Genomic DNA, 22,438 nt, shown 5'->3' with positions numbered 1-22,438 from the left:
TCTTTCCCCACTCCTCTCCATCTTTAAAGCGGAGGCCACGATCAGACGCCTAGCACAGCATGGGCCAGCAGCCCAGTTTCTAGCTCAGAACCAAGCAACCCCATTTTGATCAAAATGTTTCAATATTTGGAGTGCCATTTCGGAGGCCTGTTTCCCCCTTACTGATTGGTTTTCTGGCACTGGCTTGCGATTGGCTTGTGATCTCCTTGCTTCTTGGCTGGCCTGTTATCATACAAATCAAGTGTTGTCATGGGCAACTGTGCCCCCATTGGCTGGGAGGGGGAGGGGGGAACACAAAGGGAGGTGATTTCAAAATGTATTCAAAGGGACTGGGAGGCAGAGAGAGCCCTTATGCCTCTCTTGAAGAGGATACATCAGGAGAGGAGGAAGATAGGTTTGATGCTGTGGTTTTCTTTTCTCAGCACTGATGATAATATCCTGTGCTGTTGCTGCTAGAACTATCTGGTTTTGCTGTATCTCAAATTGACAAAGGCAGAACTTTATTTATTTAGTTAGTGTTTATACCCCCTCCCTTCCAGAAAGGCTCAGAACTTGGGTGCCTTCCTTCCTTGATTTTTGGTTTGTTGTGTTTGTGAGATAGTGTTGTGGTGAGAAATGGACAGTGGCAGTTCTCTCTCTCTTCTTGGTGATTGCTGCGATGAGCTCCATGTCTGGCCTTGGGCCTAACTTGTGCTTCACTCACTGCTCTAGTTTGCTCTGCAATTTGCATTGCAAGGTGTACCCGGTCAAAATGTGGCTGAAGTTGCTCTCATATGGCCATGCTTACTGCTAAGGAAGGGTGCTGCTGTGGTAGCTGCTGCAAAGTTTTAAAGAATTAATGTAAGCAGTCCTGATTGTGTGTGAGAGAGCAACTTGTGGCAATGATGTTCCTGCAGCACAGGGATTGTGGCTGTGGATTCTGGGCCAGTGATTCTTTTCTGGACATTTTTAGACTGTGTTTGAAGTGTGTGTCCTGTGTCGGGAGGGACAGATTCCTTTTTAGTGTGCTTCTGAATTGGATTTTCAAGGCAGGGTTGCAAAATGCATTGCAATTTGCATTGCAAAATTCATGCGCATGCACTCTGTGCAGCTTGTTCTGGCCATAGAGAACAATGGGGGACACTCGAAATACCCCATTGTTCCCCATGTGTAGCTCCTAGGGACACCAAAGTGGGTTGAGTGGTAGGACATGATGGGTTAAAGGTTAAAGATGTGTTAAAAATTGCCTTCTTGCCCATTTCTTTTGTGGGTTAGGTGGTAGGTAGCACCCATTATGCCCTACCATCCAACCCACTTTGGTGTTCCTAGAAGCTACCCATGGGGAACAATGGAGTGTTTCAAGTTTCCCCATTGTTCCCTATGGCCGAAACACTAGAAACATATCGAGTTTGTTTCATTGAAACCACCGTTTCGACTGCTGTTTCAACAAAATGTTGCAGCCATTTTGCGTTTTGTGCATGTCCTTACAGGATCCTGTATTCCCATAAGATCCAACCAGTTTCCAACCTCCTGCTCCTCCTACTCATAAACTAGTATTCAATGGTATACTATCTCTGCACATGGTGGTTTGATTTTTTCTGCCTGCATGCCACCCACTGAGGAACAGGGCAACACAACCATAGGAGCAGATATGCACCATGTTAAATACATTTACTGTATTTACCTGAACTGAAGATTAGTTCTTTTTTCTAAGTTCTAAAAATCAGGGGGTTGTCTTAGGAACATAGGAATATAGGAAGTTGCCATATACCGAGTCAGACCATTGGTCTATCTAGCTCAGTATTGTCTTCACAGACTGGCAGCGGCTTCTCCAAGGTTGCAGGCAGGAATCTCTTCTCAGTCCTCTCTTGGAGATGCTGCCAGGGAGGGAACTTGGAACCTTCTGCTCTTCCCAGAGCGGCTCCATCCCCTGAGGGAAATATCTTGCAGTGCTCACATTTTCAAGTGTCCCATTCATATGTGACCAGGTCAGACCCTGCTTAGCCAAGGGGATAAGACATGCTTGCTACCAGAAGACCAGCTCTCCTCTCTCGTATTAAATTCAGAGCCCTGTTCTTTATAGGTACATACAGATATAACCTGTATTTAAGCTCTGTTTTTTAAAAGCGGTCATCTTAAATTGAGTCCTCTTCTGTTTAGGTGAATATGCTAAATTTATTACAACATAATGTATTAAATTCAGAGTATTTAAGAGAGCACCTCCTTTGTCATGAACCTTCATGCCTATTCAGATATTCCGGGGAGGTTCATTACAGTTTCCACTGGCTCCTTTAGTAGCTCCACGGGACTGGACGGGGCCTTCTCTGTGGCTGCCCCCGGGCTCTGGAACACACTCCCTGTCAAAATAAGAGCTTCGTTCTCCATCTCTGGCTGTTTTTCAAAAGATCCTTAAGATGCACCTGTTTTCTCGGGTTTTTAGTTAGCTAGTTAATTTTCAACTAACCAATTAATTAATTAATTAGATTAATTAATTATTAATTTACTATTTTGTAAAATTGTTTTAATCGCTTTAAACTGTTTTATACTTCTCGTATTTTAAATGCTGCACACGGCCTAGTGGCACACATACCCGGCGGTATATAAATATGATCAATTAAGAAATAATAAATTAATAGGCTTGAGCATCTTTGGGTTATCCTACAAAATGACGAGAAAAGGCCCCGCCGTCTAGTTCAGGCTGCTCTTTTACGCTCAGGTGAGCCGGGCCGTAGCCTGGTATTAATTCACAAACCTTGAACATTTCCTTAGCGTAAGTGCGGTTCCCTTCTCCATGGCTAGTCGCCTCTCAAGGGTACTATTTTTACTACAGCCTTTATGATTTTATATTGCTTCATGCCACTCTCACATGCCGTGGGTTGGATGCGCAAGGCTTCCTCTGGCCTTGCAAAAACGCAGCCTTATTTAGAAATATATTTAGCTTATGGAAGGCATTAAAGTCAAAAGGGGAGAAAAAAATCCCAGAGAGTGGAATTTGATAGTCTCATTAATCTGAAAGCCAAAAAAAATTTACTTGAAAGGAAGGAAAGGGGAAAAAACAACAGTGCAAAACCTATAAATCAGATTTATATTTCCTGTTTGAAGACCTTTACATGTTTCTTGTTTGTTGAAGAGACAAACCCTCCAAGTGGATGGAATGTAAGAACTGGGATAGTTGCTGATCCAAGAGTTCTCCCGGTGGCCAGAGAACTCACTGACTCAGCCACTTTTCAGAACACTGGAATACCAGTGGCCTACCTCTTCAGGTTGTTGTGAAGATGAAGAATAAGAAAAGCGAAAGATGTGCTATGGGGAGGTATGATAGCCAAATATCCAGAGGGCTGTCTCACAGAGGATGAAACAGACTTGTTTTCTGATACTCCCAAGGGCAAGATGAGAAGCAGTGGGTGAAATTAAAAGGTAGCAGATTCAGGCTAGTCATCAGGACGAATTTCTGGATTGTCACCGGAATATAGAAAGTTGCTTTATACCGAATCAGAAAGCGGTGGTCCAGCCCTCTGATAATTTGGGTTCCCCTTTTCAGAACAGTAAAACTAAAGAAAACTGTTTCTTTACCTTCACAGTGGCAGCAGCCTGGATCTAAAGCTCACCGGACAGAAAGCAGGGAGTGCAGAAGAGAGAGATACATAGGCAGCTGCCATAAACACGAGTCAGAGAGATACGAGTCCCTTGATCCATCTAGTGCAGTATTGTCTACACAGACTGGCTGCGGTTGCAGGAAGGAATCTCTCTCAGCCCTATCTGGAGATGCTGCCAGGGAGGGAACTAGGAACCTTCTACTTGCAAGCAGGAGGGTGCTCTTCCCAGAGCAGCGTTACCCTCTAAGGGGTATATCTTACATGCTCATGCATATAATATATTATTTATTAATAAAGTTTATCAATAAAGTTTATTTAATAATAAAGTGTATTATTATCACGTAGTCTCCCATTCAAATGCAAACCAGGGTGGACCCTGCTTAGCAGAGGTGACAATTTGTGCTTGCTACCACAAGACCTGCTCAGAAATGTTTGTCTGCCAGAGCTGATCTGGGGAGGAGAGCTGATGTTGTGGAAGCAAGCATGGATTCTCCCCTTTGAGAAGAAGAGTTTGCATTTGCTTTGCATTTGGCGGGGTGATTACATGTGAGTGCTGTAAAATATTCCCCTTACGGGATGGGTCTGTAGCTCCAAAGAAGAGCACCTGCTTTGCCTGCAGAAGGTCCCAGGTTCAATCCCAGGGGACATCTCTAGGTAGGGCTGAGAGAGACTCCTGCCTGGAACCTTGGAGATGCCGCTGCCAGTCAGTGTAGACAATACTGAGCAAGATAGACCCATGGCCTGCTTCATATGCTCCGATGTAAAGTCTAAGGCCATTCACACAATCAAAAACTGCGTTCTACCCAGGTTTGGGAGCTGTGTGTGCTCCCAATGTTTGATTGTGTAGAAGCAAGGTAGGAGGAAAACCTGGGTAGCAGTGATTGCGTGGTAACAGGGTTGGAGGAAAACCTGGGTAGCTTTGCTTCAACACAATCACTTCTACTCAGGTTTTCTTCTTAACTGACTGCAGTTTCAAATCCAATAATAATAAGTTCAACTGAAGTCAACTGGTCTAGTAAATAGCTTTATTTCCTTTTGAAAGTGTTTAGGATCAAAGAGCTATAAACACACATTTCTTAAGAAGAGTTATGTTGGGGTTCTCCCTCTAAAAAGAACAGCAGTGGCATTTCGTGTTGTAAAGTTGGAACACGCAGAAATAAAAAGCCAACAATGTAAGCATGAAAAATATAGGTCTGGCCAGAGGTGTGGGGTGGAAATGTTTCTGCAGAAAACTTTCTAGAAAATTCCCCCCTTGGAGAAAGTATGGGAAAAAAAATTCCATTTCTGAGAGTTTGACTTGATTACTTGAAAAAACGTTTGTGATACAGTGAGAGGAAATTAATATGGTGGAGCATTTCCCCCCTTCTCTATAAGTAGATCAGACACTGTCTCATGCCAAATCCGATCACAATCTATTGAGGGCATCAGGAAAATTTGTATAGTAATTCATTTGAGAAAAATTATAATGCAAATTTTATGCAAATAGGGAAAAATTTACATGGGAAAATAGTTCTTGAAGGTCATCTAGTCTAACTCTTTCCTGGATACAGGAAATCCAGAGACATTCTCGCTTCAGTTTCACAGAGGACATGCCTCTTCTAAAAGGATGCTTGCTACAACATGTATGTGCCCACATGTAAGAGAAGCAAGAACACATTTCCCTTCAAAGCTCTTATTTTGAGTCACATCACATGTATGTTGATCTAAGTGATTAACTGACTGATTAATCAATCGATGGATGGAAACTAATTAGATTAATCAGTCCAGGTGTCCTGAACCGGATAATAGCTGGATTAGGTGGAGAGGCTTTAAAAAGCCTCCTCAGTTTCTTTCCCCCGGTTTTGCACAACACGAGTGAAATTGACAGTTCTCTGATCAGAGGGGAGAATGATGACCGCGTGAAAGAAAGAAAAGAAAGAAGAGAGAGAGAGAGAGAGGAAGAAAGCCACCGCAGGATTGCCCGAGGATTCCTCCACGGCTGGCATCCGAGAAAAGCCCTTCAAGAAGGATCCGTTTGCTTAAAGCCCCGAGGCTTCACTCCTAAGCACCTTTACTCGGAGATCAGCCCCACTGGCCTGCGGAGAAGCACCTTCCACTGCCCCCCAGTACATTCGGGCCGCGGCGGCGCGCCTTTCTTCGGAGCGGAATCCAGCCGCGATCACTTCCACACGGACGGATTCCCGGATCTGGAGCAGCCACTTTGCTCGGCAGCCGCACAGATCGCCACCTCCGGGCAGCCTTGCCGCTCCAGCCGAAGGACCCCCCTTTGCCTTTTGGAGACCCCGGAGGCGTGGGGCGGGGGGCTTCCTCCTTTCCCGGTCCAGGCAGGCTTCGCCGGGCAGGAGAGCAGCGCAGCGCGGCGAGGCGGAGGAGAGTGCGCCCAACCTGCCGGAGTTCGGGGCTCGCTTTCGGTTGCGCTTTGGGGAAGTCCCCCCGCGGCCCGCGCCGCCTCGACTCCAAGTCAGCAAGAGTTTCTTCGGCGGCGGCAGCAGCAGCAGCCGCGGGACGGGCCCCTCCTCGCCGCCCCTCTCCCATTCACAGGTACCCGATGGGGCGGAGCTGGGCCCGCCCCCCGTCTCCCTGGCCGCAGCCACTGGCCTGCCCCGGCCCGGCCCCGACGGTGGCGCATTGGCCGCCAGGCGCGCAGCTCCCCGCCTCTCCTCCGCCCCCTCCGTGGGAAGGGGAGGCGCCTCCGGGAGGAGCTGCTGGGCGGTGGGAGCGCCTCCGACCCCCCTCCCCGGCCCGCTCTCCGCTCGCCGCCCCCCCACGCGCCACCTCCCGCTCCCCCCACCCCGGCCCGCTCTCTCCTCCCTTTCCTCGAGGAGCGCAAACAGTTGGGCGAAAAAGTGGAGCAGCCGGCAGGCTTCGATGCTGCTGCTGCCGCCGACGCCGCCACTGCTGCTGCCCGCGATCCCGGCGCAAGCATGGCCGTGTCGTCGCCCCCGATCATCCCGGCAACTTCCAGCGGCACCGGCGGCGCCAGCAGCAGCGCCAGCAGCAGCACCGCCGGCGGCTCGGGGGGCTTGTTCCGGGCCGAGCCGCTCTACTCCTCCAGCCCCGCCGAGTCGCCCCGGCTGACCAGCAGCCTCATCCACAGCTTCATCGCCGGCACTGGCGGCAGCGCCGGCAGCAACAGCGGCGGCGGCGCGGGCAACGGGAGTGCAGCCGGCGGCGGCGGAGCGGGAGGCGGCAGCGGCGGAGGTCCCGGCGGCGGCGGCGGCGGCAACGAGTGCAAGATGGTCGACCTGCACGGGGTGAAGGTGGCCTCCTTCCTGGTGGACGGGCAGGAGCTGATCTGCCTGCCGCAGGTCTTCGACCTCTTCCTCAAGCACCTGGTCGGCGGGCTGCACACGGTCTACACCAAGCTCAAGCGGCTGGACATATCGCCGGTGGTCTGCACGGTGGAGCAAGTGCGCATCTTGCGCGGGCTGGGCGCCATCCAGCCGGGCGTCAATCGCTGCAAGCTCATCACCAGGAAGGACTTTGAAACTTTGTACAACGATTGCACCAATGCCAGGTGAGAGCGGCGGGGGGTGGGGGGTGGGAGCGCCGGGAACCAAAACTGAGAGCGCGCGCGGGGGGGGGGCGAGCTGGGCCCCACATATAAGATCTCTGAAGCCGGAATGGGGGTGGTGGGGGGGGCAGAGAGAGCCATTCTCTGCCTCCTGATCCCCTGGAGCTGCTCCTGAATGTTTGCATGTTTGTGAGTCCGTGTGTGTGTGTGTGTGTGTGTGTGTGTGTGTAAGTGGTGGGGCAGACCCATAGACGGGGAGGCTAGAGCGGGCTTGCCCCGCATAAGCTTTCTCTGCCTCCCCAGTTTTTATCCAAACAATTTTTAAATGTTGCTTGCACTTAGGACTGATGGAGGACAGAAAAGCAGGTGCCTCTACTTTTGGGGGGTGCCCCCCCAATATTTTGGCTGGCTATGGGTTCAGGCCTGCCCCCCCTCTTTGTGAACACACTGGGTTCATTTGAGAGAGGTGCTCTGTAGGCATATTGTGGCGGCTGCGATGTAAAGGCTTAATGTACTTTAGCTGGCTGTTTTCCTAAATTTGAAATTGGTTTCTGAGGTACAGCAGGGGTGCAGATCCTCTTCCACACTTGATGAGTTCCCCCCTGTTCTATTGAACTCCCCCCAAAGCATAGTTTTCTCTTCCTCCAAAGTGGCTTTCCTCTCCCGACAAAAATGTGAGGGGCTTGTTCCCCAAACTTTCCCTCTGTCTGCACCCCACCAAGACTTCTAGCTTTTTTGCTTGGGAACCAGCCCTGTTCGGTGTGGTGCTTTGTTTTTAAAGATGTGCTGATGAGATCCCAGCTGTATTCCTCAGCAATTAGGTCTTCTTCTGTTCATTGGAAGCAGCTGTGGGGTGAGGGGTGGTTTACCACTTGATGTCTCCCACCCGTGGGGCTTGGTTAATAAAACTCTTCCACAGCACTCAGTTTAGTTCCTCGAAGCAGAAGGGGGGCTTCCTTGCAAAGACTGGGTCTTGAACTGTGATAAGGTTCAGTGGGCCTGGTTGCCCTCTTCAACAAACTTAATACGGAGTGTTGGGAGCATTGTAAGCAATAGGATTTGGTTGCATCAGGGTGCAGGTTCGAACACATGTCTTTGGAAGTTAGGAGTACCGAAAGAATGGTTAGTAGCAAAACACTTTTTGGACTGGTGAACCCGGCCGCAGTTCTTGGCAAACTTCCTCTGGAGTAGGGACTGTTGAAATCCGTTGAATCTAGCTACCACGACATGTGACTGCAGTTTATGTTGATTCCTCTTAGTGCAAGGATGCCAGGTTGTGTTGGAGGCAAGTTATATTTTAGCAAAGGGACTTGCTTTGAATTAAATGCACTTGTTGTCAAGTGTGTCTATGTTGTGATGCTGCTACTCTTATCCAAAAGTGAGACCCACAGAAAGCTGGGGGACGTAAGAAATGCATTATGCTTGATACTTCTGTTTTGTCATGTTTTCAGATGTCTCAGCGTAACATCCCGGTATGAGCTCCTGGGTTTCTTGTTTGCAAAAGAATACACATTTCAGAGTGGGGGAGAACGCTAAAGGGAATATACTCATAACTGGGTACTAAGCGATATTTCTGGCTCCCTGATCACAACAAACTCTGCTTGAAATGAGAAGATCTTGTTGATTTCAGTGCCAGTTTCTCCCAAGGAAACGTGCTCAGAACCGTGCAGTTGAAAACCAAATTCTGATGGCAGTGAGTTGTGTCGCGACTGAGGGGGCTTGTTTTTCAATATGTTCAGAAGTCAGGGTTCCAAAATGTGCTCGCCAGGAAGTTGGTTTGAATGAAAGCGACGGAACTTACTTCTGGGTCAAGGAGTTCAGGATTTGCTTCAGTGAATCGGGTGGTGGTGGGGACAATTTGTTTTTGGCGAAAGTAGCTTTAGAGAGATGGGATTTTCTAGTAACTGTCTTGTTGACTGGGATTGGGCCCGGGAGCTTCATGTGGGCAACTCAGAGCGGGAGAAAGAGGTGGAACTTTAGCTTCTTCTTGCTTTTCTGAAGATGTTTTCCAAGTTTGCATCTGCCCCATATCTCCCTCTTGTATACAAGCAGAATAATTCTAGCACGGATACTTCTTTTTCCTAATAATCACAGTCCTTTCCCTCCGGGTTGTTGCCCATGTTAAAGTCTGCAGTACCAAGAAGAGTACCATTGTTGGTGTATACAGCATGAAAAGTGCAGACACATTCTTCACATCTAGCCCTGTATCTTTCTGTAGTTGGTGATAAAATCTGTCAGGCCAAGGAACATGGCTGCATAATTTTTTTGTTCCAAAAGAGCAGCAGACACCCTTCATGTCAGCTTCCAAACACAGTATGAAGCCGGCCGGTCTGGAAACCGGGATGTAATTTGAGGCTATCAAAAGTTTTAGGCAGGGCTTGGATCTTGGGCAAGCTTCATGGGACCAATTCTGCTGGCTGTATACCCAGATGGTCACCTCAGCACTTTGACCCTCAGCCTTAGGAGCTGAATGGGATTCTGTTCTCATTAGGATGCTCTTTGCCCAAAGGGGGTTGTGGCTGAATGACATTATGCAAAGCAGACCAAGAAGTGTGTCACAACTTTTCCTAACAGTGCTATAATATGCAGAGGGTTATTCAGATACGAGAACCGCTGAGTTTCTCCGGCTGGGGTTGTCCAGTCTGCTTTTCCTAGCAAATGGTCAGGACTGTCCTTTTGGTAAATGAGAAAACAGCCTTTTCGTCTTGTAGATGCAAATTGGGTTGGCAATACATTTTGTGTGTGTGTGTGTGTGTGGGGGGGCTATAGTTTGGCAATTGCTTTTTGCCGTCGTCGTGTGTAGGAAAGGATAGACTTCTTGGGGGTGAAGAAACCCAGCCCACGCGTTATTTAATGTTTGCATTGCAGAAGGAAAAACTGGCTCCCAGTCAGAACTCTCCCCCCTTAATGAAACTTCCTGTCTCATAATCTCCTAGCTTGCTGGAGGTTGGGAGCAGAACTTTTGATGCAGAAGCAGAAAGTTGTACTACAGAAGGGAAAATTAACAAGAGAGCATTGTGTGATGAGAGCCCAGGAAGAATTGGAGAGTTGATAGACTAACTGTTGTTGAACTCAACTCCGGAATATTTTATTTTATTTAACACATTTTCATGCTCTCCCCTATGCTAGTCCCCCAGGCAGCCCAGAGTCTAATTAGGTTTTTTTTAGTTTGCCTGGTTGGTGAGTGTACCTTGCTCTGTAATTCAGAACAGCTTCAAGTCTAACCTGGTGTCATCCTAGAAATTGCTGACAACTTCTCCAAGTTTTGGGGTTGTCATTTTGTAACCATATAAATTCCTTGCTTTTATTAAATAACTCAAGTAAATAATAATAATAAAATCCCTTCTGGATATGATGATGATGATCCAATTAAGCAATATGATGAGTTGAATCCACCACATGGATTCTGTTTAATGGCTTTGCTCAGGTTGTTTTTCACAATCCTGTTAGAGAAGGACCAGAATTGTTTCCTTGCAAATAAGCGAAGAAAGTGTGCTTGGGGAAAGAAGGAAAGGAAGAAGAAGAAGAAAACCCAAACCACAGGGCAGTTTGATTGGGTCTCCTGTGACTCATTGTCGGGCAAAAGTTTTGCAACATTTTCTCCGCATTAGAAAGTCAGGTGGTTTCTTGCTACTGCTTAGAACGTGTTGTATATAAGATAGAAGCTTTCATAAAGTAGAACTTGGCCTGTATTAAGTGGGGGGCAGATCCTATCCCTTTAGAAACTGACTGGAGTATTATATTTTCTGTATTCACATGTTCTTGACCACCATATGTTAACTGTTGTTGTGGTACAGCTACAATTTTAGAGCATTTCTCTGCTAAACACTGTTCTTAAAAATCTTTATATACTAATTTTCCGTGAAAGAATCCTTGATGTGGTTTAGCCAAATGTATAAGACAATGATTCCATGTCCCAGAATTCACACCCGTCTGCTGTACAGTCTTTCATTTTCTCCTTCTGTTCTGCCTTTCCATCCTGAGCATGAGTTGATTTTGGTAATGTCGGTTGGTCCATGACATACCTGTTTCTGCCTCAAGATTGTCTGTTTATAAACATAATCTGAGCGTCTTTAAGATGGGAAGGTAACTTAGATGCACACATCCTCTGATATGCATGCAGAATCTCTAGCTTTTATTTAGCATACAGGATAGAAATGCAGTGTATACTACTTTTAACCAAATGAATTTTTTAAAAAACAAAATGTTTGGGCCAGGATCCAAAGCACAACGTGATTTGTTCTGTGCGTCCGAGAGGTCATTTGGCTTGTGGTTGTCAGACAGCAAGTCTCTGATACTGCATTGCAGTCCGCGTGGGAAACTGAGGCAGCCTTCAGAAGCAGTTGGTGGTATGACAAGAAGACCTGGGGTTTTAAGAAAGAAAAAAGTTAGCAGTATCAATAGGGGATGGGGCCGCTCTGGGAAAAGTGCTTGCATGCAGAAGGTTCCAAGTTTCCTCCCTGCCATGTCAGACAGGGCTGAGGGAGACTCGTGTCTACAAACTGGGAGAAGCCGCTGCTAGTCTGCCTAGACAATACAGAACTAGATGGACCAATGGTCTGCCTCGGTATATGACGGCTTCCTATGTTCCTATGCCCTTGGGTGCACCTAATGTGGTTCTTTGGATCCCATTCATGGTTCTTAATTTTGTTTCTGAAATATTCTGACCCATTTTTGACAAACCCCCAATTTTGACTTGGGGGTTACATGTTTTCTGCACTTGTCACAGTGCTACAAGTCTAGCTAATAATGATCCATAGCTGCAACAAAGACCAATGAAAGCGTTGAAGCTCTAACAAAAGTCTTTGAGTTGGGTCCAGGTGGCACTACCAACTGGACACTGTAGCCCTATTCGGCTGTTATGCTGTCCATGCTCACAGGTGTCTGTATGCATGAGTGTGTGTGTGTGTATGTGTATGTGAATGACTGTATGTGTGTTCACTTTAAAAGTGAGCCTCAATTGCAGGTTACAGATAGGAAGTGCATTACTGTAAATGCATTGGTGTGACTAACTGTACATGCCTTCACTGTTCATAGATTGTACATGCATTGAACATAACGTGTGAGTAGGGCTTAGGTTGCCTGCTTTAGGAAAGTATTATGCCTCTAAACAGAAGGTTGGCTTTGAGGTAATGGAGTCTGATTATGAAATTTAATGTAAGAGAAGAGAAAGGTGATTGGATGGTCTGAAAGAAAGATATGAATTGTGAGTGAGAGAGAGTTATTGGTACAGTGTAGATGCAATACATGTCTCATTGGAGAAAAACATTAGCACACCACTGTGTGTACTTATTACATACATTTGTTTAGTTATGTTTCCTCAACAATTAATAATAATAATAAATAATAATAATAATACTTATTATTATTTTTCTTGATCTTCTGCCAAATAAAAAGACCCTCAGTGAACAGGTTCTTGTGGTAATTACGTATTAAAGTTTTGAAACAATGTCCCCCCGCCCAGTTTAAATTAAAGCAAATGATTGCCTTTTAATAGTATTAATCATCCTGTGAGATGCTGATTTGAGATTTTGGACCTAATTAAACTAATAAGTACAAATCCATTTTGCATTTTGGGTCCAAAACTGTGATGGTAGAAAATACTATATGTGGGCTGGATGCATTAGAATTCTCTCTTGCTTCTCTCTTATGTCAATATTTCCTCATTAGTCCAATGTGTATGTTATGAATTGAACAATGGACTCTTAGATGGTGACCAACAGTAGTTAACATTCCTGCACTCAGAAAGTGAAATTGGCTGAGACTGTGATGTCATTCAGCGGCTGAGATAAATTTTTGCATTTCGTTGTTCCAAAAATACCACTTGGCCCAAATATCACTGTAGTTATGGGATTCTTTTTTTGATGAAGGGCAAAGTAATTTGGATATCTAAACTTGTACTGATGCAATGTTTTTTAAGATCACCGTTTAGACCTTACGATTCTTTTCTTGGTGGTAAGATGAAGTCTTAACTAACCAGTGACATTCCTTGGGCTTCTCTGTTACTTTCTTGGTGGTTTTAATTTTTAATTTTAATTTTTAAAAATTGAACTCCGTAGCTGTATCCTAAACATGCCTCAGTAATGCAAATCCCATGTTTCAAGAGCACTGCCATGTAGCAGATTTATGATCTGGGTATAAGATTTTTCTACTGTTTCCCCCCAAACTCAGTAGCTGTTTGCATTCCTATAAAGTACTTAGGACTGCAGTGCTAATTGGTTTTTGCAGTAGTATATTCGTGCATAGGCAACTGTTGGAAATTGCAGAAATATAATTTAGTAATCTACCTATAGATGATAGCTGTATGTATTGAATCTAGCCAATCAACAATACTTTACTTATTTTTCTGGTCTTTTATTGGTGATGGCAATAAGGCTTATGTCAGGTGCATGACAGAAATATACTTTAAGAAACCTGTTATTTCTAGTCTGAATCTTAAAACCAACTGGGATGTTTCAAAGCATTTGTAATGCTGTAATTTGATGGTACTGAAGCCCACAATCTCAAGGATAGTCACTTCCAACTATGTCCCATAGAAATAATTGGGACCTCTGTGTAAACATGTTTAGGATGGACCTGGAAGAAGAGACAGATATGAATTGCAACAATCTGATGGGCATAATCCCAGTCAACAGACTTTGAGATATAAGGAGTTCTGCTCTCTGATCATGTGTATACAATGGTGGTCAAGTGTAGAAGGAACTTTTTTCAGACAAGGAAGATTAATATGGTCGTCAGGTTTTTAAGCACGTGTTTTAAAATGTATAACTTTGGCTTGTTCTCAAATAGTGAGGAGGCATTCATAAAAATAAAAAAGAGAGAATCTAAGTTGTGCCTACACACGTTGATGGGTTCTGATGATGGTGTCTGCTTAACCAAGGCCCTCCTGCAGATGTTGGACTAAAACTTCCATCACCCTTGACCTTTGGGAACTGGGGCTGGGGATGATGGGAGTTGTAGTCCAACGACAGCCAGAGGGCTGAAGTTGTGTGTAGTAGTTGTGCCGTCGGGTTGGTGTTGACTCCTGGGAAACAGAGCCATGTGGCTTTTCTTTGGTAGAATACAGGAGGGGTTTACCATTGCCATTTCCCGTGCAATATGAGATGATGCCTTTCGGCATCTTCCTATATCGCTGCTGCTCGATATAGGTGTTTCCCATAGTCTGGGGAACATACTAGTGGGGATTCGAACCCGCAGCCTCTTGCTCCCTAGGAAAGTTACTTCCTCGCTGCGCCATTAGGTGGTAGCCCTGGTTTAAAAAGATGCAGTCTGTAGTTGCTGTTTTTTGTATTAGAAGAATGATGTCAAAGTTATAATGAAGGCACTCCAGTCACGGGCCACCCTACAGATTTTAATCGGTGTATCGATCTTCAATATCCGCTACGTGAACGACTCTGCTTTTTCCTACCCCACTTCTTAGCATGGACTCGGTCTTGCTCAAAGCTGTGCACTGAGGAACTGATCGACCTTTGCCTGATAGACACAGGGAAAATAGTCGTCTTCTGATTTGGAGGTGGTGGTCTTGAGCCAGTGGCGAAATCTGGGGTTCAAATCCTGCCTCCACTACAGACTTTGAGAAAGCGATTGATTGCTCTCTTATCCTTTACCCTTTATCTGCAATGTGCCTATCATGATACTGAGCAACCTTGCAAGTCTGTTGTCAAGTTTAACGGGTATAACCCCTGCTAACTGAGCAAAGTGGCTCCTTTTTAAAGTGGCGATTGGAGAGCAACTGGCCCTATCCAGCCCCAGCACAGCCTCCCTCCAGTGGCTGATGCTGGGGTCAGATTGTGAGCCCTTTTTGGACCGGGGACCATCTCATTTATGTATTATTTATTTTTCTATGTAAACCGCTTTGAGAACTTTGGTTGAAGAGCGGTATATATATATATTCGTGGTAGTAGTATATATATTAAGAGTTTTGAATACTTGAAATATATTGTTCCCCTGCTAACTGAGCAAAGAGGCACTGTTTAAACTGATTCTCTTATTTAGCAGGGGGAGACCAATGCTGTATCCAGCCCCAGCACAGCACCATTCTAGTGGCTGTTGCTAGTGTCTACCTTTATGTTTTTGTGAGCCCCTTTGGGACAGAGAACCATCATTTTTTATTTATTTTTCCATGTAAACCACTTTAGGAACTCTTGTTTGAAAAGAATGAAATATTGGTAGGAGTCATAATCCTTGCAAACTTTTTAAGTGTCTAGCGATGGGGGTGGGGGGAGAGAGAGACTTTTCTCTCAAGATAAATGATCAATCATTCACAAAAGATTTTAAGAGCTTTAAAAAAAAAGTTTGCATATGTTTGCCTTTCCGAATATCATACATGCTCATTGATAGGGAAATCTGATCTGAAGGAACAGTGATAAAAAATCTTGTCTTTTTTGAGAGCACTAGATCTCTCCAGCTGCAGCTGAAAGCCTTTTCTCTGAAAGAGGAATAAATGTTTGTTTCCATAACACATTTGAGTTTGCATAGAGGCGGGTTTTTTGTGGGTTTTTTTGGCAGTCCAATCTCTCCCCCCGCACCATGAGCCTGCATCACCTCCAAAAAGAAACAGACAACTGAAGCTGCAACCACATTCTGTGCTCCTGGAACCAAAGCAGAAATAATTAAGGATTAATGAGATTCTTGCTACATATTCAGATGGCACTGGGATGCAGTTCTTCTCTGTGATTTCTTTTTCCTTTTCACCATCTGAATCTGCAGAAGAACTCTTGAACATCACTTCAGTTCCCAGCTTTCTGCAAAGATAGGGGCTACAAATGTAGGCACATGGAGACTCCTTGGCGCTGGGAAGGGAAATGGAGCGTTCACACCCAATAAGCCTGATTGTGGAGCTGCATGCAAATTGTGTTTTGATTTATCTCTTTTTCGCTCTTCCCCCCCATTTGAATTGATCTTGCATTAATTTTGCCAAGCGGCTCTGTGAGGCTGCAGATGTTGCCCTGTGTTTAATAAATCAACGAGACGGATCTGAATGAATCACTTCAGATGGATTCTCTGCTCGGTTTGATGTCTAGATGTTATTCTTAGCTTGTTATCGTGACAGATGCATTAATGTTCCCATGCACTGCCAGCAATGTCAAAGAGCGAGAAGCTTTTAAAGTGACGGTAACCTCTCATTCTTTCTGTCCTGATGTTTTGTAAGGTGGAAGATTCCCTCTCTCTCTCTATTTAAAAAAATAATAATATATTTTTAAGGAATAGGGAGAAACCACAAACGTAATAATGAGACTCTTCTGGTGGGCGGGTGTGTGGGGGAGACAAATGCAAACTCCTCCTGATTAACCTGCAAAATAGGGTTAAATTTGTAGACATTCATTCGGAATGATTAATTATTCTACCGTGGTAGAAATCAATAGATCCATCTAAAAATAGCACAAGGTCTTTTAATAGTGTAACCATTTTCTCAACATTAATATTTCATTGCAAAAAAGGATGGCCAAGCTAAGTAAGACAAGACTGAATATGTTGAAAAATGTCAGGACAAATAGAATTTCATTGTACCACATTGATTGAGGAGGTGGCAAAGAGAGACATTTCTAATTTTGGAGGTCGGGCTGTTGATTCAGTTGATGGGACATTTACTTGAGTGCTTCTTCTCTTCAACCCAGGAAACCTCTCCCTCCCTCCCTCTCTCTATCCACACACACACACACACATGTACGTACGTAAAAGAGTTGTCAAGTGGAACTTGGGATCACAGATCATAAAGATGCATACAGCACTGGGAAAAAACCTACGGGGCATGTTGTTTTAAATTCAGGACATGCTTGTGGAAATGGAAAAATATCTCGTTTATTGCTCTGTAGTGTTTTGCCCTTCTGTGTTAAATTCAGTTTATTACCAGTGTTATAATATTTTAATGGCCTCTCCAGATTTTCTTTTGCAAAGCTCATAATTAACCCATGGGGTAGTTGTACTTTGCACGGGATTTGTACCTGGCTGTTTAGTAATCTGGGACACAATCCAGCCATAGTTTAAAGAGTGCTTAAGTCTGACTGATTTCCAGTAAGGAAGCTGAGCTTGTCCTTGAGTCCCTCCTGCTGAAATTGATGAGATTTTGAATTAAATCAGGTGGACTATATCCTTGTTCTCTGATTCCCCCCCCCCGCCCCCTTTGAACAGTGAATTCAGATTGAGACATAGTTAATTCAACAGTTCAAATTCAAAACCAAATAAACTTCCTTTAAAAAAAAAGTAAAATTGAAAAATGAATTTAAAAATCTGAATGGATGCTACACCTTTTGGCTTCTGTTTGCACTCTGGATGAAAACTTGGGGGAATGGGGAAAGCAAGAAACTGGAAAGGTAGGCAAAACCAGTTGTTGACATTTTGACTTAGGTTTGATTGTCTTAATGCTGTGGCATCGCAGGTTCCAGTTTCAAAGCCAGAATAGCCCCACAAGATAGTGATGAATATGCCGTTCCCAGGGGCCGGCATATTCTGTCTTGTCTGCGGTCTTGTTTTCCGCAGTAAAGGTAAAATAAAGTTGTGCCGTTGTGTCGGTGTCGACTCCTGGCGCCCACAGAGCCCTGTGGCTGTCTTTTGGTAGAATGCAGGAGGGGTTTCCCATTGCCTCCTCCCATGCAGTATGAGATGATGCCTTTCAGCATCTTCCTCTATTGCTGCTGCCCGATATAAGTGTTTCCCATAGTCTGGGAAACCAGGGTGGATTTGATTTAAATCAAATTGATTTAAATCACGATTTAAATCACTAGCAGGGTGGATAAAAATTAAAAAAATCTGATTTAAATCAAAAAAATTGATTTTTTTTATTTAAATCGGATTTTTTTGATTTAAATCAGATTTTTTTGATTTTTATCCACTCTGCTAGTGATTTAAATCGTGATTTAAATCAGTTTGATTTAAATCAAATCCACCCTGTGGGAAACATACCAGCAGGGATTAGAACCGGCAACCTCTGGCTTGATAATCCAGTCATTTCCCTGCTGTGCCATTAGGTGGCTCTGTTTTTTTTTTTTACAAACCAGATTCTTTTGGGAAGGTGACAAAGAGAGTATGAAGGCACTTGGCCCCTTTTGTTGCCCAGCAGTGGGTATTCATAGGTACACTGCTTCTGCACATGTAGGCTCTACTTAGCGATGATAGCTACCAACAGTTGAAAATGGAAACTGTTCCTCATGGTAGTGAGAAGTGGGGAAGCCATGGTTAATTGCAGGTATATTGATACACAGTGGTGCATCAGCTGGTAACCTCCAGGCGTGACTATCGCAATGCATTCTACGTGGGGCTGCCTTTGTACGTCGTCCGGAAACTTCAGTTAGTTCAAAATGCGGCAGCCAGATTGGCCTCTGGGGTAACCCAGAGAGACCATATAATGCCTGGTCTTAAACAGTTGCACTGGCTGCCGATGTGTTTCCAGGCAAAATACAAAGTGCTGGTTAATACCTTTTTAAAGCCTGGGACCCGGCTTAGGTCCAGGTTATCTGAAAGAGTACCTTCTTCTGTGTGATCCCCCCTGCACGTTAAGGTCATCAGCAGAGGTCCGTCTCCAGATACCACTGGCAAGTCTGGTGGTGGCTCAGAACTGGGCCTTCTCTGCAGCTGCTCCCGGGCTGTGGAATGCACTCCCAGCAGAAATTTGTGGCTTGGGTTCATTGTTGACCTTCAGAAGAGCCTTACAACGTATTTGTTTGGTCTGGCCTTCCAAGGTTTTTAAATGGTTTTAAACTGTTCTTAAATTTGTTTTCATATTGTTTTACATGATTGTTGGTTATTGTTGTGGTGTTGTGCACTGCCCAGAGCCTTTGGACAGGGCGGTATAAAAATGTAATAAATACATACATATTTATTCACAAATAGCCATTGCTGCTTCGTGTCAAGCGGGTTTAGCCAAATTTAAAAGGTAGACATACATATGTATTTCAGGTGTATGCATTTTCTAATTTGCTCTGTGTTTTGCTGTGCAGAGCTCTAAGATACCTGTTGACTCACTAGCTTTAGTACCATGAAGTTTCCTGAAGACTATAGATGAACAAAGAGCTTGTTTTCCCCGCAAGAGACCTAAGTTTTGGGCGGTATAGAAATATGTAAATAAATAAATAAATAAATAAAATCCTGAATTTCGAAAGAAAGGGAGAGAATTGTCATTTACTTGAGTGATTTCTTGATCTTTTCCATTAAGAATTCCCCCCCCCCAACCATTTGTCATAGCAGACAAGTTTACAGATTTGATTAAGTATTTAAAGTGGTTTGATAGGATGCCAGGTTTTTCCTGCTCACCTCCTTGAAAACGGTAAAGGTAAAGTGTGCCATCGAGTCGGTGTCGACTTCTGGCGACCACATAGCCCCATGGTTGTCTGTAAAGGTAAAGTGTGCCATCAAGACGATTTTGACTTCTGGCGCCCACAGAGCCCTGTGGTTTTCTTTTGGTAGAATACAGGAGGGGTTGACCATTGCCTCCTCTTGCGCTGTCTTTCAACATCTTGCCTTTCAACATCTTCCTGTATCGCTGCTGCCTGATATAGTACCAGCAGGGATTCGAACCGGCAACCTTCTGCTTGTTAGTCAAGCATTTCCCCGCTGTACCTGCCCATAAGCTTGTATTTTACAATTTTATTGGCAGGAAAGAATTGCACAGTTGCTGTTCTTGGCTTATAGCTTCTGGTATTGTTATCTGCACCTCTGTTTGTCCAATACTTCAGTGGTGTTCTTGGAACATGAGTTGAAAGAACCAGCGTGGTGTAATGGTTAGACTGGGACTGGGGAGACGTGAGTCCAAATCCCAATTCAGCCATGAAACTCACTGGGTGGCTCTGGGCTGGTCACTTCTCTCTTAGCCTAGCCTATCTCACAGGGTTGTTGTGAGGATAAACAGAAGTATGTGTGCTGCTCTGGGCTCCTTGGAGTATGTTCAGGATAGAAATGTAAGTAAACCTTCTCTATGGTTGCCCCAGGGCTCTGGAACCAATTGAAATCAGAACTTGGCCATCTATTAAGTGACACTTGAAAACACACCATAAGAGCATAGGAACAGCCCTGCTGGATCAGGCCCAAGGAGACCCATCTAGTCCAGCATCCTGTTTCCCACAGTGGCCCACCAGATGCCTCTGGGGAGCCCACTGGCCAGAGGTGAGGGCATGCCCCCTCTCCTGTTGCTCCCCTGCAACTGGTATTTGGAGGCATCGTGGTGGCATCAGACTAGAGGTGACTCTCTTACCCGGCTTTTCGTTTAGACTGTTTTAAAGTTCTGTTGATGGTTTTAGAAATATGGTTTGTACAATTTAAGGCTTTAACTGTTGTGTCTTCATTTGTAAGCTGCTCAGAGATTGCATACGGGGTGCTGTATAAATGGAATGAATGAACGAATTCATCCATGGAGTTGCAAAACTGCATATGGAGCTTTTCTTGAAGGTACTTCTCACCAATGCTCCCCCTGACAGGGATTCCAAGATGCTGTTGATGACAACTCTGATAACCCCCATGCAAAAGCCATTGCAGCTGGGGATGCTGGGAGTTGTAGTCAACCACATCTGGAAATCCCTGTTAGAGGGAGCACTGCCTCACACACACTGGGGCCATTCAAACAACCGGGTGGGCGGGCGGGGGAAAGGCTTCTCAAATCTTGCCTCCACTGCCGGCGCCCCCCCCGCCCCTCTATCCTTGGAAGCCTGGTAGGAGGGCACTCCACACTCCCACATGATCAGTTCTACTCCATGCAGCGCGGAGCAATGCAGATCGCTCTGAGGCTGGGACTTGTTCCTGGCCTCCGAGAACCCCATAGTGTATGAATTTGCAGTGCGTTGTGGAGATCCAACACTGCCCCCCTCCACCAATGACAGTGTGGCACTTGCCAGTGCTTCAGTATTAGCTGAAAGCATCCAGCTCTGACACCTGGCAAAGGAATATAGGAAGCTGCCTTATACCGAGTCAGACCCTTGGTTCATCTAGCTCAGAACTGTTTAGACTGACTGGCAGCGGCTTCTCCAAGATTGCAGGCAGGAGTCTCTCTCAGCCCTCTCTTGGAGATACTGCCAGAGAGGGAACTTGGAACCTTCTGCTCTTCCCAGGGCGGCTCCATCTCCTGAGGGGAATACCTTACAGTGTTCACACTTCTAGTCTCCCATTCACATGCAAACCAGGGCAGACCCTGCTTAGCAAAGGGGAAAAACAGTGGTTCCCAACCTGGGTTCCTCTAGATGTTGAACTACAACTCCCAGCATCCTCAGCTACAAATTTATTGTGGCTGGGGATGCTGGGAGTTGTAGTTATGTATGTATGTATTTATTTCTTACATTTTTATACTGCCCCATACAAAAAAGTCCCTGGGTGGTTCGCAATCTAAAAACCATTAAAACATTAACACAATAAAAGCAATTTAAAATACAAATAAAAACTCTAGAACCTGAAGCTTTAAAGCTATAAACTAAAAGCCTGGCTAAACAGGTATGTCTTCAGGTCCTTCTTAAAAACATGCAGAGAAGGAGAAACTCTAATTTCATTAGGAAGCACATTCCAGAGTCCTGGGGCAACTCTAGAAAAGGTTCAGCAACGTCTGGAGGAACCCAGGTTGGGAATCACTGGCATAAGACATTGTTTGTAGCCCAAATGTGGTTTTGGTACAAGAGTTTTATTTCTTAAGGGCAGAGGTGTAAGCAGAGGGGCTGCTTGAGAAGCAACTCCTCACTGAAATCTTTTTTTGGGGAGAGGAAAGATACTATTTGGAGTTCAGTAAAAAGAGAGCAAAGTTCCTCAGATGCTTGGGGAAGAGGGATGGAGAGGGGTGGTGAATCTGTGCCCCAGCTTAAGGGTTGGAGTGAGAATATAGTATATTTGGATGGAAGTATAATGCATATAGCCTTTCAGTGGAGGAAAAAAACATCATGGCTCTGATTGTATTCTGGACACGCATTTTCAGGTTTTGGGCGCACAAATGCCAGTGTGATCAGAATTGCCTCCAAATTTTCTGAGCTCTTCGCTAAATATTTTATTCGTAAATAGAAATGTTGAAGAAGCAGACACCTTACTCGAGCAACATGGTTCTAAAAATGAAACCGCATCCCAGAGATTTGTTTTGTTTTTATTTATTTAAAATATTTTTACACTGCCCAGAACGTACGTCTCTGGGCGGTTTGCAACAAAACAAAATAAATAACAGGAAAAAAAATTAAAACCTTAGTTAAAATAAATGACAGCAGAAAAAGTTAAAACATTACAACAATTTAAAATTGTAGAACCATGGCTTTAAAACCATGTTTTAAAACAATGCAAATCTATTAAAACAGTATTTAATTAAAAGACTGGGTGAACAGATGCATCTTTAACGATTTTTTTTAAATGGTCAGCGATGGGGAGGCTCTTATTTCATCAGGGAGTGTTTTTC

At 44.8% G+C, this 22,438-nt stretch overlaps 1 protein-coding gene across 11 annotated transcripts in view; it reads left to right on the top strand.

The window, feature by feature from the left end:
* The first annotated feature begins 6,268 nt into the window (after positions 1-6,268).
* Positions 6,269-22,438, top strand: part of DACH2 (dachshund family transcription factor 2) — a 421,855-nt gene continuing 405,685 nt past the window's right edge. For 4 of the 11 annotated variants that reach the window (XM_053274115.1, XM_053274114.1, XM_053274105.1 and 1 more), the window contains exon 1: positions 6,274-7,092. In XM_053274115.1, coding sequence (XP_053130090.1) covers positions 6,500-7,092 — 593 coding nt within the window. In that variant the 5' untranslated portion in view covers positions 6,274-6,499. Of the gene's footprint in view, positions 7,093-22,438 lie in introns of all 11 variants that reach the window. The other 7 variants (XM_053274113.1, XM_053274107.1, XM_053274112.1 and 4 more) reach the window with 6 other exon arrangements.

The sequence above is a fragment of the Hemicordylus capensis genome, chromosome 11, assembly GCF_027244095.1.
Source record: "Hemicordylus capensis ecotype Gifberg chromosome 11, rHemCap1.1.pri, whole genome shotgun sequence".
Taxonomy (NCBI): domain Eukaryota; kingdom Metazoa; phylum Chordata; class Lepidosauria; order Squamata; family Cordylidae; genus Hemicordylus; species Hemicordylus capensis.
This window is presented reverse-complemented; position numbering and strand designations above follow the sequence as displayed.